The sequence below is a fragment of the Taeniopygia guttata genome, chromosome Z, assembly GCF_048771995.1.
Source record: "Taeniopygia guttata chromosome Z, bTaeGut7.mat, whole genome shotgun sequence".
NCBI lineage: Eukaryota > Metazoa > Chordata > Aves > Passeriformes > Estrildidae > Taeniopygia > Taeniopygia guttata.
In genome coordinates, this window is record NC_133063.1 from 28,795,942 (window position 1) to 28,812,778 (window position 16,837).

The 16,837-nt window shown below is 40.0% G+C and overlaps 1 protein-coding gene across 10 annotated transcripts in view; it reads right to left on the reverse strand.

Moving 5' to 3' along the window:
* CSNK1G3 (casein kinase 1 gamma 3) overlaps positions 1 to 16,837 on the reverse strand; it is a 79,310-nt gene that overhangs the window by 43,865 nt on the left and 18,608 nt on the right. For 6 of the 10 annotated variants that reach the window (XM_072922909.1, XM_032744136.3, XM_032744138.3 and 3 more), the window contains one exon: positions 14,525 to 14,565. The exons of the other annotated variants lie outside the window; for them this stretch is intronic. In XM_072922909.1, the coding sequence (XP_072779010.1) occupies positions 14,525 to 14,565 (41 nt within the window). The remainder of the gene's footprint in view (positions 1 to 14,524; positions 14,566 to 16,837) is intronic. 10 annotated transcript variants of the gene reach the window in all.

Below are 16,837 nucleotides of genomic sequence, written 5' to 3' on the forward strand. Positions count from 1 at the left end.
AAAGCTTGGGCAAAGTGATCATCTTTTTTCTTATACCATCATCTTAAAGCTACAAGTTTATAAACCTGTGTTGTTTCTCAGTACCATATTCAGGGCATAAAAACTATGAGCCAACATGCAAGAATGAGAAATTTAGTCTTCTCAACACATCTCCCTCCAAGACTCCACGACTTAGTTGTTTCCTATCACTGCTGAAGTCCCTCAAAGTGTATATTTATGCATTTGATCTTGCCAGAATGCCAAAGGTGGATGCCTAAAAGAAAAGAAGGACTAATGTAACAGTTTCTGCAAAAAACAGATAGAATTTACTGTATCTTTTTTACACTCCAAAACAACCAGCATAACTTAACACTGTATTCTTTGAAAAAAAAGTGAGAAGTGAGCAAGAATTTCCTAAAATAAGCAAGTGTTTATTATTCAAAAAATTAACTACTAAGCAAAACTAACTGGGCTACCAAAGGCCTAGTTACAGGTCGTGAGAAGGACACATAAAATTTAAGGTGAAGAGAAATATTCCCTAAAAAAACTTAAGTGTAAACATGAGCGTCCTGGCTTGTAAGATAACCATGTATTCTATTTGGTTATTCTAAAGTACAGATGTGGAACCCATAGCACGGGTGCGTCAACTCAAGGAGGGAAACTCTAACCGGGGGAGTTCCACCAATGTAAAGGTAGCCTCAACCTCCCATGGCCAAGTTTTTGGGTACCATCTGTCAGATCCCCTTGAAGGAACCTCTAGTATGTATGCCCAGGAAAGGAATAATATGGGCCTTGTCTCTAGCCAGGAAGGCATGGGAAAATCGTATCTTCTGGACAGTGTGGATCCAATGGCCTGGCACATCAGAGCCACAAAAATATGATGCTTTAGTTGATACTGGCGCACAGTGTACTCTGATACCATCAGGACATGCTGGGGCAGAGCCTGTTTCCATTGCTGGTGTGACAGGGGGATCGCAGCAATTGACCCTGGTAGAAGCCGAGGTGAGCCTGACTTGGAGTGGAGGAAACATCCTACAGTGACTGGCCCAGACGCTACATGTATACTAGGCATAAACTTCCTCCAGAACGGCTATTACAAATACCCAAAGGGACTCAGGTGGGCTTTTAGAATAGCTGCTGTAGAGGAAGAGGACATTAAGCAATTAAACACCTTGCCTGGACTGTCAGAAAACCTGTCTGCAGTAGGACTCCTAAGGGTGGAAGAGGAGCATGTGTCAATTGCGACCTCGACAGTGCACCGCGGGCAGTAGCGGATGGATCGAGATGCCATGATCCCCATCCACAGAATGATTTGTGAGCTGGAGAGCCAAGGGGTGGTCAGCAAAACCCACTCACCCTTCAACAGCCCCATCTGGCCTGTGCACAAATCTGACAGAGAATGGAGATTGACTATAGACTATCGTGGCTTAAATGAAGTGACTCCACCACTGAGCGCTGCTGTACCGGATATGCTGGAACCCCAGTACGAGCTGGAGTCCAAGGCAGCAAAGTGGTATGCCACTATTGATATTACTAATGCATTTTTCTCCATTCCTCTGGCAGCAAAACGCAAGCTTCAGTTTGCTTTCACCTGGGGGGGCGTGCAGTACACCTGGAACTGACTGCCCCGGGGTGGAAACACAACCCCATTATCTGCCATGAACTGATCCAGACTGCACTAGAAAAGGGGAGGCTCCAGAACACCTACAGTACATCGATGATATCATTATGTGGGGGAGCACAGTGGCAGAAGTGTTTGAAAAAGGTGAGAGGATCATCCAGATATTGCTAGAAGCTAGCTTCGCCATCAAGAAGAGCAAAGACCTGCCCGAGAGATCCAGTTCCTGGGAGTGAAATGGCAAGACGGACGGTGCCAGATTCCCACTGAATTCATCAACAAAATCACAGCTATGTCCCCACCAACCAGCAAAAAGGAAACACAAGCTTTCCTAGGTGCCACAGGTTTTTGGAGAATGCACATTCCCAAGTATAGCTCTCTTTACCTGGTTACCCGCAAGAAGAACAATTTTCACTGGGGCCCTGAGCAGCAACAAGCCTTCACCCAGATCAAGCAGGATATTGCTCATCCAGTAGCCCTTGGCCCAGTCAGGATGGGACCAGAGGTCAAGAACGTGCCCTGCTCTGCAGCCGGGAACAATGGTTTGTCCTGGAGCCTTTGGCAGAAGGTGCCTGGTGAGACTCAAGGCCGACCACTGAGATTCTAAAGCCAAAGTTACAGAAGGTCCAAAGCCAACTACACCCCAACAGAGAAGGAAATCTTGGCTGCCTATGAAGGAGTTCAAGCCGCCTCGGAAGTGATTAGTATGGAAGCACAACTCCTCCTGGTACCTGCTGTGGTGGATGTTCAGAGGAAAGGTTCCTACTACCCACCGTGCCACTGACGCCACATGGAGCAAATGGATTGCCCACATCACTCAGCGCGCCCGTATTGGAAACTGAATTGCCCTGGGATTTCGGAGATAACTACAAACTGGCCAGAAGGTGAAAACTTTGGTCTCACTGACATCGAGGACCAGGTAAAAGCAACAAGGGCTGAAGAAGCTCCACCATATAACCAACTACCAGCAGATGAAACATGCTACGCTCTTTTCACTGACAGTTCCTGTCGCATTGTAGGGATGAACCGGAAGTAGAAAGTAGCCGTATAGAGCCCCACAGGACAAGTTGCACAAGCTACCGAGGGAGAAGGTGGATTGAGCCAACTCTCTGAACTCAAGGCTGTTCAGCTGGCTCTGGACATTGCTGAAAGGGAGAAGTAGCCAAAGCTCTACCTTTATACCATCTAACTCTCTGTGACCGCTTGTTCCACCTTTAAAGTTGGTAATTCATTCCATGGTTCAAACTCAAGATCACAGCTGTTTTCTGCTGCTTGCCAGGGTCTAAAATGCTTCTGACCGAGGCCTGGAACCTCTAAAAATGTCTGAGGGACATTTTGAGTTCCGACAGTAGCCAATGCTCTGTGAAGCTAGCTGGGAAGGTGGAGAAAGGCCAACTGGCAACATAGAGGAAAACCAACCTGAGCTACTGATATATGGAAAGACATTGCCTCTCGGGTGGAGAAACTAACAGTGAAGGTCCGTCATGTAGATGCCCATGTCCCCAAAATTCGGGCTAATGAGGAGCACCGAGCACCGAAACAACGAGCAGGTAGATTAGGCAGCAAGAATAGAGGTGTCAAAGATAGACTTAGATTGGCACCATAAGGGTGAGTTGTTCCTGGCTCGATGGGCTCATGATGCCTCAGGTCATCAGAGCAGAGATGCCACCTACAAGTGGGCACGAGACTGAGGGGTGGATCTAACCATGGACAGTATTTCTCAGGATATCCATGACTGTGAGATGTGTGCTGCCATCAAACAGGCCAAGCGGGTGAAGCTCCTATGGTGGGCAGTGGTCCAAGTACAAGTATGGGGAGGCCTGGCAGATTGACTACCTCACACTGCCTCAGACACGCCAAGGCAAGTGCTACATGCTGATCATGGTGGAAGCCACCACTGGATGGCTGGAGACCTACCCTGTGCCTCATGCTACTGCCCAGAACACCATCTTAGGCCTGGAAAAGCAAGTCCCGTGGAGACATGGCACACCTGAGAGAATTGAGTCTGACAACGGCACCCATTTCAAGAACAGCCTTATCAACACATGGGCCAGAGAACATGGTGTCGAATGGATATATCATATTCCCTATCATGCTCCAGCTGCCGGCAAAGTTGCACGGTGCAACAGACTCCTTAAGACTACCCTAAAGGCACTTGGTGGGGGAACACTTAGAAACTGGGAAATGAACCTGGCAAAAGCAACGTGGATGGTCATCACCCGAGGGTCCATCAATCGAGCTGGTCCTGCCCAGTCAGAACCTTTGCACACAGCAGATGGAGATAAAGTCCCTGTGGTACATATGAAAGGTATTTTAGGAAAAACTGTTTGGATTAATCCCACCTCAGGCAAAGACAAACCCATCCATGGGATTGTTTTTGCTCAAAGACTTGGTTACACTTGGTGGGTAATGCAGAAAGATGGGAAAACCCGTTGTGTACCACAGGAAAACCTAATCTTAAGTGAGAACTGAGTGTAAGATTTCATTGTGATGCAGATGAAAATAGAATAAGGGGTGGATTATGTCCTGGCTTGTAAAATAAGCATGTACTCTATTTGCCATCTGTTGGAGGTGGGGCAGGTATCTCCTCTTAAGTTAGGCAGTTTTCTTATCTCTTCCAAGAACAATGTCTCCCTCCGGGGAGATATCTTCTGTTAATGGGCCATTGAATGACTCACTGCATGACTAGTAAAGTTACATTATCCCATTGTGAGATGCTCCCAGAGGGAGGAGCCAAGCACCCCTACCTGCATTTTTGGGACATTAGGGCAGCCTCTTCGCTGGATTCCCAGAGGAGCAGCTTCTTCCCCGCTGGATCCCCACAGGAAGACCAGGCCCATCTACTCTATCACCAGACTTTCAGAGAAAACTACACCCTTCTACAGATCACCGCTTCAGCAGCATTTCATCTGCTCCAGGAGGAGCAGCCACCATTTAACTGGACTATTACCAACACCCTGACTCCTCAGGGTGTCAGGTTTCTGACTCTATCAGTAGTTTTGTTTGTACTAATTGCATTTTTTTTGCTAGTTTTTTTCCCAGTAAAGAACTGTTATTCCCATTCCCATATCTATGCCTCAGAGTCTTTTAATTTTGAAATTGTGGTAATTCAGAGGGAGGGGATTTACCTTTTCCAGTTCACAGAAGGCTCTTGCCTTCCTTCACAGACTCCTGTCTTTCCAAACCAAGACAATGAGTCAAAGCAAATCAGCACAACTATCAACCTTTACGACTCAGCTTTTAGAGGCATGACGAAACCCACTATAACATATTTGAAATATTTTACACTTTTAGGAAACAACACAAATTTAGCAATTAATTTGCTTGTAGCATACAAGTCTGTTAGTTGCAAAATACACTATACTCTACACAGTGCCTAATTAAAACTTAGAATTCTGCCAGCTAAGAAACAAATATTTTAGTCCACAAAACTCTGCAAGTCTGCTTCTTAGAATAACTCAAAACCCTTGCTTACAGGAAGTTTTATTTTGTTCAGTTATACAGTTTTGTCTCAATTAGTGGTACATTAACCACTTAACCCCGCATGGTTTTAACAGGGTCCCATCAAAAGGATGAAAAACAGCCTATATGTATTAAATTTACAGGAATAGATTAAAAAAAATTCTAGGTTAAAAAAAACAGCTTCCAATTTCTAACACACACACACCCTCTTATGAATGTTGCTTGACCCAGCCATCAGCAGAAAACAGTCCTGGCCTTGAACAGTCAAAACACATAGCCAAAGACTGAAGCTAAACCTTTGTTCAGCAGAGAGACACTTAAACACTTTTATCCCCTCCAGAAAAAGTGAAAAGAAATATGGCAATATGCATTTGTAGTTCATTTACTGAATGACAGCCTTTAGGAACTGCCTTATTTTTGTAAAATGGCTTAGATAGCTTCTTGTCATTCCAAACATGCAAAGGGAACACATCATCTTGTTCAACAAAACTTGTAAAAGGGCAAGCACAATAACCTCTTTGGTTAGAATTATTTTATTTCCACACATCCCACTCTACTGTACACAATAACTACAAATAAATGAGAAAAGACAGAAACAGAAAAATCAAGACAAAAGAATGTTAAATGTAATCTTTCACCATAACGTAAGCATGAAGAATACAATACTGTACACAAGTCTAAAAAGAAAATTCAGTAATAAAGAAATGGCAAATCATATCTCTTTGGTTTCACTAGTGTTTTGGTACAATTCACCACATAAAAATATGCCTGAGTATTACATAACTGTTCAAACATCACATGAATCCCAGAGTGGCTTGAAGCCAACTTCTCCTCTTACTAAAAGAAACTAGTGTATTTTCTTTACTTAAATAAGCCCAGGTTTTCACTGAAGTATCCGGGAAAAACTGTCCTGGGATCTGCAAAGTTCTGTATGCCACCCTCCCTACATTGCTTTTATATTCACATCTAATTATTTCACAGCTTCATTATTAAAACAGACAAATTCTTTTCCCTGCAAAAGACCATTTTTCTCTAAATGAGGAACATGGGCTCTTGCTGCAATGAAAGAACTAATGTGCAGCTTATTGAGCCCCAGTTACATGGGTGACAGGAACAACTACTCCTTAGTTTATCAGAGAGGTTTTTACCCTGCTTTTTTCTTCTGTGGCATGCTTATACATTCAAACACAATAACAAAGACACCTGAAATGTGAAATCATTCATTATTACATTCATTATGAATTTGTTCTACAATTATTTTGTCCCAAACACATGGAATAAAATAGTATTCAATTTTCAAGTTACTTCCCATTAAAGGGACTTTGAAAAAGCCGTTTACTTGAACTGTAAGGTTAGTAATGTTCAAAAAGTTTAATAAGCCAAAGCACAATATAAACATTCAGCTATTACCTACTTTTCATGGTTTTAGTAATTCTGTGAGAACTCATCTCAGTTTACATTCTGTGTCTGCTTTACACATTTGTAAGCAATGGCAAACAAAAGTCATTTTCAGGAAAAAAAATCCTTAAGAGGTAGGCTCTCGTTACAGGAAAAGAATAGTCAATTAAACAGACTTGCACTACATTTGGATTTACTACATATCCTAGAGGGATTCTGAAAAGGTGTGACTCCAGACCACATTTATGCCTTAAAAACAAAAAACAGAGATAAAACATTACAACCTTGAAGCAAAGTGTAACTTTCTTTCTACACACAGCCTTCACTTATAATTTCAGCAATTCAAATCTTAAGAGTGGACTAGTGAATCGGTGAATTAAAGATTACAGTTTAAAAGGCAGTGATTACTACTTTGTAACTTCCTATCTTTCACCTGAAGAAAGAAAAATTGATGTATTTCCAGAAGCACATGGTCTTCCATGGAAGACTAAGCATAAGCATGTTTTTTCTCAAATATTCTGACTGTTATGACAGGTAAAGCGTGAGCAAAACAAAGGGTCCCATAGAGATAGAGTAGCAGTGTTCTGAGCCAGGTTCCTGCTCAGTCCCTCCCAACTGACTTCCCAGAGAAAGGCTCAAAAGGTTGCCTTTGCATGTGCAAACAAAACAGCATGAAAAGTCTCATTTACCTAAGAGTTTCCATCAGATTAAAGATAAAAGGAAGTGCACTGGGCTGGCCCCCTTCATGACTTTTTCCGTATCTTTCCCTTTCTTTGTTTTGTTATCCCACCTCTGGATCACCCATGCAGCAGGACTAACTGCAGGAATCTACAGATGGTGAACTTCTTCATTCTCCCTCTCTCTTTTTCCCCTTAATTTCTCTCATCTCTTGCATTGTACAAAATGAAGGAGTTGTTAGCCAACACCTTTTGAGTCTAATAGTGCGGGTTCCAGAGTTATAACAGCTGTACAATAAAGCACAAGAGTTCTCCAGCGTGTGGTCTGGTGACTTCACTTAGATTGGTAAGAATTTACAACAAACATCACACTACCAATGGCTTCTAACAATAAATTGGCATCACAGACAGGACTCATGAGGTTGAGAGGGACTGAACAGCTCTTGAGCTATTTTTAGCTGGATGGACTCGGATATCCCGATCTCTGACTGGGGTACAGGATGGACCAGGAACAGGGAGGAGCAGGACATGATGGCCCAGGAAATTCCAAGCATGGACCCCTTCCCCTTTATGGGAAAGTATGACCTACGCTCATCTGCATATGTAGAGTACTATGTGTCATGCTAATGGAAATACAAAAAGATTAATGACTCCTTACTAAAATGTCTAGATAGCAAAAAGAGAGAGACATTTCTATAAAATTTGGTTGACTCCTTTACAAAAATGTTCATACAGAAAGCAAGATGAGACAGACTTTTTTTTACAAAAATATTTGACAGCAAAAGAGAGAGACAAATTGCTACAAAATTCAGCTGCAAAACATTTGAAAGTCTTGGTTGAGCTCTTAAAAAAACATCCAAAAGATTTGGCTGACCACTTCCAGAGATGTTTGGATAGAGAGAAAAATGAAAGAGCAGAATTGGAATATTTGCTGAATATAGAAAAGGGACCTTACCCAATGTAAGGGTGTATATATATAGAGATGTGCTGGGTACCACAGTAGGGATGAGAAGGTGGCCTTTGGAGGACAAGGACTTACGCAAGTGCTCAGATAAGGAACTAGTATGTGAAATGAAAAGGCAAGATTAGGCTGCTAGATTTTTAGAAACAAAGTGAGCAACACACCCAAGGTGAAGGAATCAAAAGCAGTAATGTGTAGGTCTCAGATTCCATCAAAAAGAAAACGGAAAATTTCTAACCAGGCAGAAGCCTGAGAAACTGCTGAGAAAGATTCTTTATCTCTCTTGTTGTTCACATTGTTTATAGTTAGGTTTTGCTACTGTACGTCATTCACTGCACACCAATAGGGTGAGATGTTTTCACTTCAGGACCAATAGAGTTAGTCTGCATGAAGCTCTGTATAAAAGAGCAATGTATTTTCAAATAAATCACAGTTATACTCTCAGCCTTCTAAACCAAGTATATTCATTCCCATCTTGCCTCAACAGCATCTCAGTGACAGATGAGGATGAGAAGGAGAGAACCACAGGAGTGCTGGGCAAGGAGACAAACAGCTGTGGAAGAGGTTATGCCAGAAAAGTGGCTATAGTAAAGACAGAAGTGTAGGCAGCAGTTGCTGTAGAGCACAATTAAGCTGCAGAAGAGGAGGCCAAGTGATACTGAGAATCTGAGGTTTTCATACAGGTAAATGGTCCTTAAGAGTCCTAGTCGCTCATGCAGTGGGATGCCTTTTGGTCAAGGGGGTTTTGGTTTCCTGGAGAGGGAGTGCAGGCCTCAGGAGATGGAGCTGCTTGCTGCTGAGAGCAACCAGGAAAAGACGCTGAAGGCAGAAAGGCTGTTTGCTGTCAAACATGTCATATTAGCAAGGCTTCCATACAGCTTCAGGATGCGTATGAGAGAATATTCCATGAGGAAAATTGCAGGATGTAGCATCTGGATTCTGGACCACTAGCTAAAACTGAAACCAGAGACGATGGACAGGGTCAGCAAACTGCTACCAAATCGTGCCATATACCAGAACCAAAACATCAAAGTTATTGCAGGTAAAGTTAAATGAGGAGAAGGAAGAAGCTGTATATATTCCCACCTCAAATATGGAGGTTCAGACTAATCCTACTGGAAGTTTTTAGTTCAGGCACAGGCAAAAGCACAGAGTTTTAAAGCAGTGGTTCAGGTACTTACTCAAGCCCAATTCCACCCAGAGACAACAGCAACCACTTTACTGCTCCAGGTACAGGAATGGGCCACAGGAAATTGAATAAATTGTATCTTTCACAAAAGGAAAACCAGAGATCAAATTAAACATAAGCAATTAAAGTTAAGCCCAGGACAATCAGTTTTAGCAGATTTTTTCACTGTTGGAGCAGTGAGTTCAAAGCCTTTCAGCAGTTACTTGTGGATAGCTACCGATGCCTATGATAAAGAGCATTGTGCTCACATCAGTGGATAGTACCTTCTTTTCAACCACTGGTTTAGAAAAAGGCATTTTCCCTTTTCCTTTTCCTACAAGAACTATGACAAAGCAATGACTAATATTAACTGATCAAGCATTTTGACTACATGTTGCTGTTGTTTTACAATCTGTATCTAGCACTACTGACCCAAGATGTTTCAGCAATGCATCCTTTAATCTTCATCCTGTTAAACAAGAACTACCCTAATAAGACTATAACTCAGCTTGGGAGCTAATACAAGAATAAGAATACGGAGGCCTCACAGCCAAAGGCTTTGCCTTGCCCTGCTTCATCCAGGAAGGAATTAAGATTCTTACTGTAAGTTTGTCTGCTGTGATGTATAGTACTTGTAATACCTGACCTGAAGACCTCCCCTGAAATATGGTTCACACTTGGTATTAGAACTTTGAATAAAACGTTTTAGCAAGACATACTTATGCTCGCTAAAACTGTATTAGAACCAACACCCTGTACATTTTTCAGTTTAGTACCATGGCAGGAATTAGCTTGCCACAGAGCCACAAATAATTATCCTAAATCTTACTGAAAATTATAACTGAAGAATGATGAAATATACAACCCCTCTGGGGCTGGCTTGAAGGAGTTCAGATGAAAAATCTTATTCCTAACACTAGAATACTATGCTGGATGGAAATGTGGTGTCTGAATTCCTTCCCTGTGTCCTATCAATGTTCAATTTGACAATCCCTCGGAGATGGATGCACCATCAGTGTACCCATTATTGAACAAGCATTACATGGGATGCTCAGCCTCATCAAAGGGGTCACCATCTCTGTCACCATCCACAATACTACAACTTCCACTGAAGAGGCCAGAGTAAAGATGAAGGAAGCTGCTGACCACATTGCTGAACAATTCCAAGCACTGCAACCAAATAACTTGTTCAATGAATCAAGCCTTGGATGCTAGATTTCTTTTGGCTTTAAACCATGGCATGGGGAAAGTGTTTGACACAAAAGGGACTGTAAAATTGGTGGGATTATGCTCGTCAGAACCAACGAGCATAACCCTTTTTTGCAACTTTGATTAGCTGCATACTGTCTTCTGCTTCCTCCCTCTCCTAGCCCTGCATATAATATATAGAGATCACCACAGTCAAAGATGAGCCATATGCCCAACCAATAGTAAGGAATATTTGAGCCACTGGGTGATGTAGATGTTTTGTCTCAAACATTCTGACTGTTCTGGCAGGAAAGCTGCGATTGGAAGACGGCCTCACTGAGGTGGGGCAGCACACTGCTGAGCCAACTCCCTGCTCCATCTGGAGACTTGTGCTCACTTCCCCACCCTATGCTCATTCCCTGGAGGAGGGCTCCAAGGGCTGGCTATGCATCCAAGAACAAAAGAGCACAAAAACGCTCATTCATCTAAGAGGCTGCACCAGGTTAAATATGAAAGGAAGCAGACTGGACTCCACTGCTCTCTTTTTCCTCTCTTTCTCTTTCACAATTCCCAGCTCTGGACCAGCCACACAAGTGAAACCAAAGCAGGATCTAAGGACTAATGGTATTCTTTTGTTCTCTTCCTTTTCTGCTTTTGTTTCTCTTCTCCCTTGACTCTGTCTGGGCAAAGCACAGCTATCATCTTCTATTCCATACTCCATACTGAAGTTTATTGTGGGAGTGGGGAGTTGTGGAAATGTTGGGGTTTGTGAGCCAGCACCCTTAAGTAGAAATGTTGGGGTTTGTGAGCCAGCACCTTTAAGTAGTGTGTTGAGAGTTTATTAAAGTGTACTGCAAAAATTACAGGCTTGCTACCCAGCACTTGTGGAAGCCTTCAAATGTAAGGGCTTGTTAGCCAACAGCTTTTAAGTATAAATAGTGGGCTGGTTGCCAGACACAAGGTGATCACACAAAAAAGCACAAGAGCTCCCTAAAGAATGTCCAGTGTTTTTGTTGAATCCTGATGAGAATTCATTATGAACACCATGGCCCCTACAGATGGGTTATGACGTGCTCAAGCAGAAATTCCTTTAGCTAGTCTTTTGGTAGTAGTTTAGCATCTGCTAGAGGAGATAAGTCTGAGCAATGGAGAAATATGTCAAAGGGAAAGGGAAAAATAATAAAGGAGAAAGAAAAGCTGAATAGTGAATAGGACATCTAAGGGTCATGTAACAAAAGTAGTAAATCTAACAATAAGAAGAGGTGAGCAGGAAAGGTACAGCTTTTACACACCAAACAGCTATTGCCAAAGAATCACCTGATCACAAGAAATCAGTTATACTAAAAGACCAGCAGAAACATACAAACACCACTACACAGCACTGAACTGGTACAAGCCCACCTCTTAAAAAGTTTCATTGTAGCTCTTAAAAAAGTCTATTCTTACGTCTCAAACTGGAGTATGTGTCCAACCAGAACAGGCAATAATGAATTAAGACAGATGAAGAGGAAGATTCTGGAACTGTAGCTGTTCTACCAAATTAAATTTATGCGTTTATGTTTAAACATTATACGTTAAAATGCATATATTGTATGACGCTAGGACCTCACATAAAAAAAAAGTCTAAGCTATTTTTTACAAAAGTCCTGAAGCTGCCCTAAGCACAATAACAAGACAATGTTTGTATAATTTTATGCACAAGGGAACTATTAATTCAAAACAATTAAAGAGTTTGAGTCAATAGAGCACTTGTAAAATACACTTATTTTAACAATGCAAGCACTCCTGAAAGCTGCTGTATAAACACAGCCATTCACTGCACTTGAGACAAACCCACAGAGTCCTCCTGCACTAGAGTATATGGCTACCATTGATATACAAAACATCTGGCATAGAAGATGTATTGCTGCTCATAAGACAACAGTAGGTCAAAACTGGAACGCTACCATGAGGAATGCAAATACAATTTTAGGATACTGCAGGAGAGATTACAACAACCACACCAGCCAAGAGTAACTGCTTAGACTGCAACTTAAACTTAATTCCAATAACCCCATTCAGGAAGGCTAAACTTGAACTACAAAAGTGCAATACAGAGAGGAAGTTAAGACTGTCTCATTTACAACAACAAAACAAGGGCTAAACATAGGCCTAATGACTGCTCTGAAAGCACAAAAGTAAAAGTGCCAGAGAAAGCAAAAATTTACATTTCAAAAGGAAAAGGATGATATGCCACTGTATCTATAACTGTTAGAAAAAAGTCCCAGCACTGTCTCAAAAAGGAGAAGAACAGGAAAAAATACAAAATCCAAATAAATCCCACTGTTTGATGCAGCTGCTTTTAGCAGACTGAACCTTGTGACTCAAATCCCTTCCAATCTGGAAATAAGTATGTATCTGAAATACAAACTGAAATAAAAAGGGAGAACCATAGTAAAAGAATCCACTAGTTCTACCTGCTAATAAATGTATTCTTATCTAATTCTTATCTAGTTCTACCTGATAATAAATGTATTCTTATGATGATGTAAGCTGCAATATTAATTTTCATTATGATTCCTTCATCTGTTTTTCATTGCAAAGACATTATAGCTTTTCATGCCACTAGTGTAAGAGGAAAAGTGGAAAAGTCACTACATACTCAGAGTTCTTTCAGCACTAGTAGTAAATTACATATATACTTAACTGTACTGGTTCTTTAGTGACTTCAAACTAAATTACTTAATAAAGTTGCTTCAAGCTTTTTACTCAGCTGGGAACAAGCAGCTCTAAGATTGAGATATTTGGAAATCAAAAAAGTAAATGTTGACAATGACAGGCATCACATGTGTCAGCTGAAATGGGCTGAAATGGTAGCCACGCTTACTAAGTTGCATGTGTCATAAAAAAGTTTTTATCAAAAACTCGATCAGATAAAGTTGCCTTGCTCTACATGATCAAGTAATTAGTCCTTAAAAATCCTCACTACCTTGCAATGTATTTCTACAAGTGCTTCGTAGTAGACAGCCTTTAAGTAGAAGAATTCTCAGACTATTTTCAACTTTCACCAGACATACAAAGTTCAAGATATGTTGAAACAAAATGAGTGTAAATCTGATTTAACACACAATAACCCTCAAAACTGTATCCAACATTGCTCTCTCTATTTGCATGTTTTGCATAATTTGCATGTTTTAAACACTTCTACTACTCCAAAAATAAGTATTTCCCAACCAAGGGGAGTGATACCAGAATTTTTCAGGAGTTTATTACGTTTGTAATGCTTATCAGGTTTCTTATCAAAAGCCATGTATTTCTGTTCCCAGAGTTTACCTTTCACTTTATGAAAACATACTATGCCATGCAAAAAGTTTTGTGCTACTGCAGCAACAAGAAGTCCTAAAAATCCTTCAGCTATAAGAAGTAACCAAGTGAATTTCATCATGAAAGACTTCGGTTATGACAACAGTCATTTACCAAAAAGTTTAAAAAATCCAGAAGCAAAATAGAGTGTTACCAAAGTAGTTCTGATGATTTGAGAAAAAGCCAAACAATGATGTATTAACACAATATCCAAAAGTATCATGTTTGAAAAAGAAGTAAACATACTACACAGCATTGCAAATAAAACATGTCTACCGAAGTGATATGTAAATACCAGCAGTTAGAGATGAAAACTACTTGGGGGCAGGAGTGTGGACATTAAAACACACGCAGTCTCAACAATGTCTGGAGTTTCCCTATAGTCATCTGATATTAAGATTCACAGCAAACTTATTGTTCCTCTACTTGTTGGACAACAAAGGAATCTACTAAGATGACTGCCGTAGAGTACATCCTTGAAGCAGCACTAAACTATCACTGACTTTGCAAACACCAATTTAGCCTTGAAAACAGTGACAATAATTAAAAACTACTTTTACCCAATATGGCCAAACAACACAATTACATATATCACTAATTGCTTTTTATCTAATTCAATTAAATCATACAAAACTATTAAATGTTTCAATTAAAAAATCAACTCATTAACATCTGAAAGGAAAAATCCAATTAGTTTTTCATCCCAAATCCTTTAAAAAATATTAACTTACCAGCTTAATTGCCACATAGTCATTTGTGTATAAGTTTTTCCCTTGAAAAAAGAATAAAAACAAGAATGTGAGACACTGGCTTTTCTGTTCAACTAAATGCCATTTAAATACCAAGAAAGTCTTCAAAATATTTTTCATCTAAGGTGCTAGTGTTCTGGCAGTGACTTACGAAATGTAGGTTTATTAAACCAATACTTTAATTTAAAAATAACTTCTCCTTGAATAATGTAAGAGATGGAAATTTCACAGAGAGTTTCAGATATTTCACCATGTTTGTGATTATTTTGTACTAAAAAAGCTTGAAAACTGGTAAATCACAATAACCAGAATGGGATTTTTTCATAATTATTGCTGAAAAATACGTGAAATTTATTTTTAAATTACCATGCAATTTTGAAAAATCAGCACTAATTAAAACTAGAATTAACTAGTTAATTAATTGAGGACTGCTTTTCTCCTCAATTATGTAATTTACTAAGCTAAAACTTAGGCAGGACAATAACATTCCTGATAGGCTTACACCACTTGGAAAATGCATCTGCAGCTTTAAGAGGGATTCTGTAACTGGGTAAGAACTTTTCAAAAACCATCACTTCAAACTGTATGCAATTACTAAAATGTTAAACAAGTTTTATAGGTGTAAGATTGAAAATAGAAGATAAAGGATAAATTGTCACTTCCAACAGTTTTTCTTTCTTGACAATCTTCAAATGCATTTAGTCTATGTTATTCTTAATGATAATCCTCATTTTTTCCCTGTAGTATTACTCAGGTCAGAATTTCCTATGTTTAGCTCAGTTTTGTTAAAGAAATCAAATGGGGAAAAGACATGGACCAAGTCTAAAAAGTTCCCTGTGAAGACAGTTACACAGAATCATAGAATATTCTGATTTGGAAGGGACCCACAAGGACCACTGAGTCAAACTCTTAAGAGAATGCCCCACAGAGGGTTTGGACCCACGAACATACTTCAATCAAGTGAGTTACACCAACAGCCAAAGACTATGAACTGCTAATGATTCTTTTAAAAAAGAGAGTATTCCTGTAAAGCTGAAATAAAATGCATTAAAAGCTTACATCTCTTAGTGGATCAAACTTCACAAAAAAAAAAAAAAAAAAAAAAAAAAAACAAAACAAAAAACAAATAACCTGAGGGCTTCACAACAACAAACACATTATTAATATGAGCTGTATATGAGCAGTATGCTATAATCGGACCCACAAAAGGGGTCATAGTCCCCTGTGTAGGGACTAGAGTGGATATCCAGGCATCCTAAGTATTTCTTATTGGATGATCATATCAGTTACATTTTTGATAAGAAGTCTACCTTGCAGTTGTTTCTGCGTCTTTGCATGGTATTAGAATCTATAAGACACTAACAGAAACTCTTGTGGGAGCCCGGCTCATTCCACCTCTTAGCTATATACATCACCTACTCTGAGAAAGTAACAAACCCAGTTACAATTAAGTAACAGGACATTGAGTTCCAAAAGCTGTAATGACATCCTTATTCTGAAGTAGCATCAGAAGGGACACTAACTATCCAGGCGGTCAGTCAGGACAAACATCTCTCTAAAATACAGCAGATACATATATAAAACACCACTGTTGATCTGTCCATAAACACATAACAGGTATTGAGTAATGCATCACTTGCAACAGCCACAAATTCTTTTACTACTTTATCAGTTTATCTTAACTATATCAGTTTAATTTAACTATAACAAAGAGTCTTAAAATGAACAGCTCAATAGCCAAAACAATTTAGTCCTTCACAAGCTAATGGTTGAAGATCACAGACAGTAATTTGCTACACAGAGCCAATTTCCCATTTGATCCCCAAGCCACTAGTGAAGTGGCTTCTTTCTTCTCAGATGGAAGAAAAACAGCTCCCGATATATAACTGAATTTTTATCTTCTGACCATAACTTCATCCCTCTACAACTTTATTCCTTCTTTAAGTCCCTCAGGTCTAACCTTAGGACATATGCCCAAAATATATTTCCATTTGCAGAAGTGCATATAAAAAACTAAGCACCTTGTGTACATCTTTGTAGAAAGAGAGCACACTAAGTACTTGATACTGTAGCAAACCAAATAAAAAAAAAAATTAAATCAGAATCTATAACAGCAATACTAACTTTTGCTTTCAGTAACTTACATTTAAAACATCTTCCTCATAAAGAACAATAAATAGGGATTTGAAATATCTAGAATATAAGCAAAACCCACGGTTATCAAAATCAGAAAGGCTACACGTGTCCTGGTGACTGCTGCAGGACAATACGCTGTCCCATAATCTCCCTCCTATT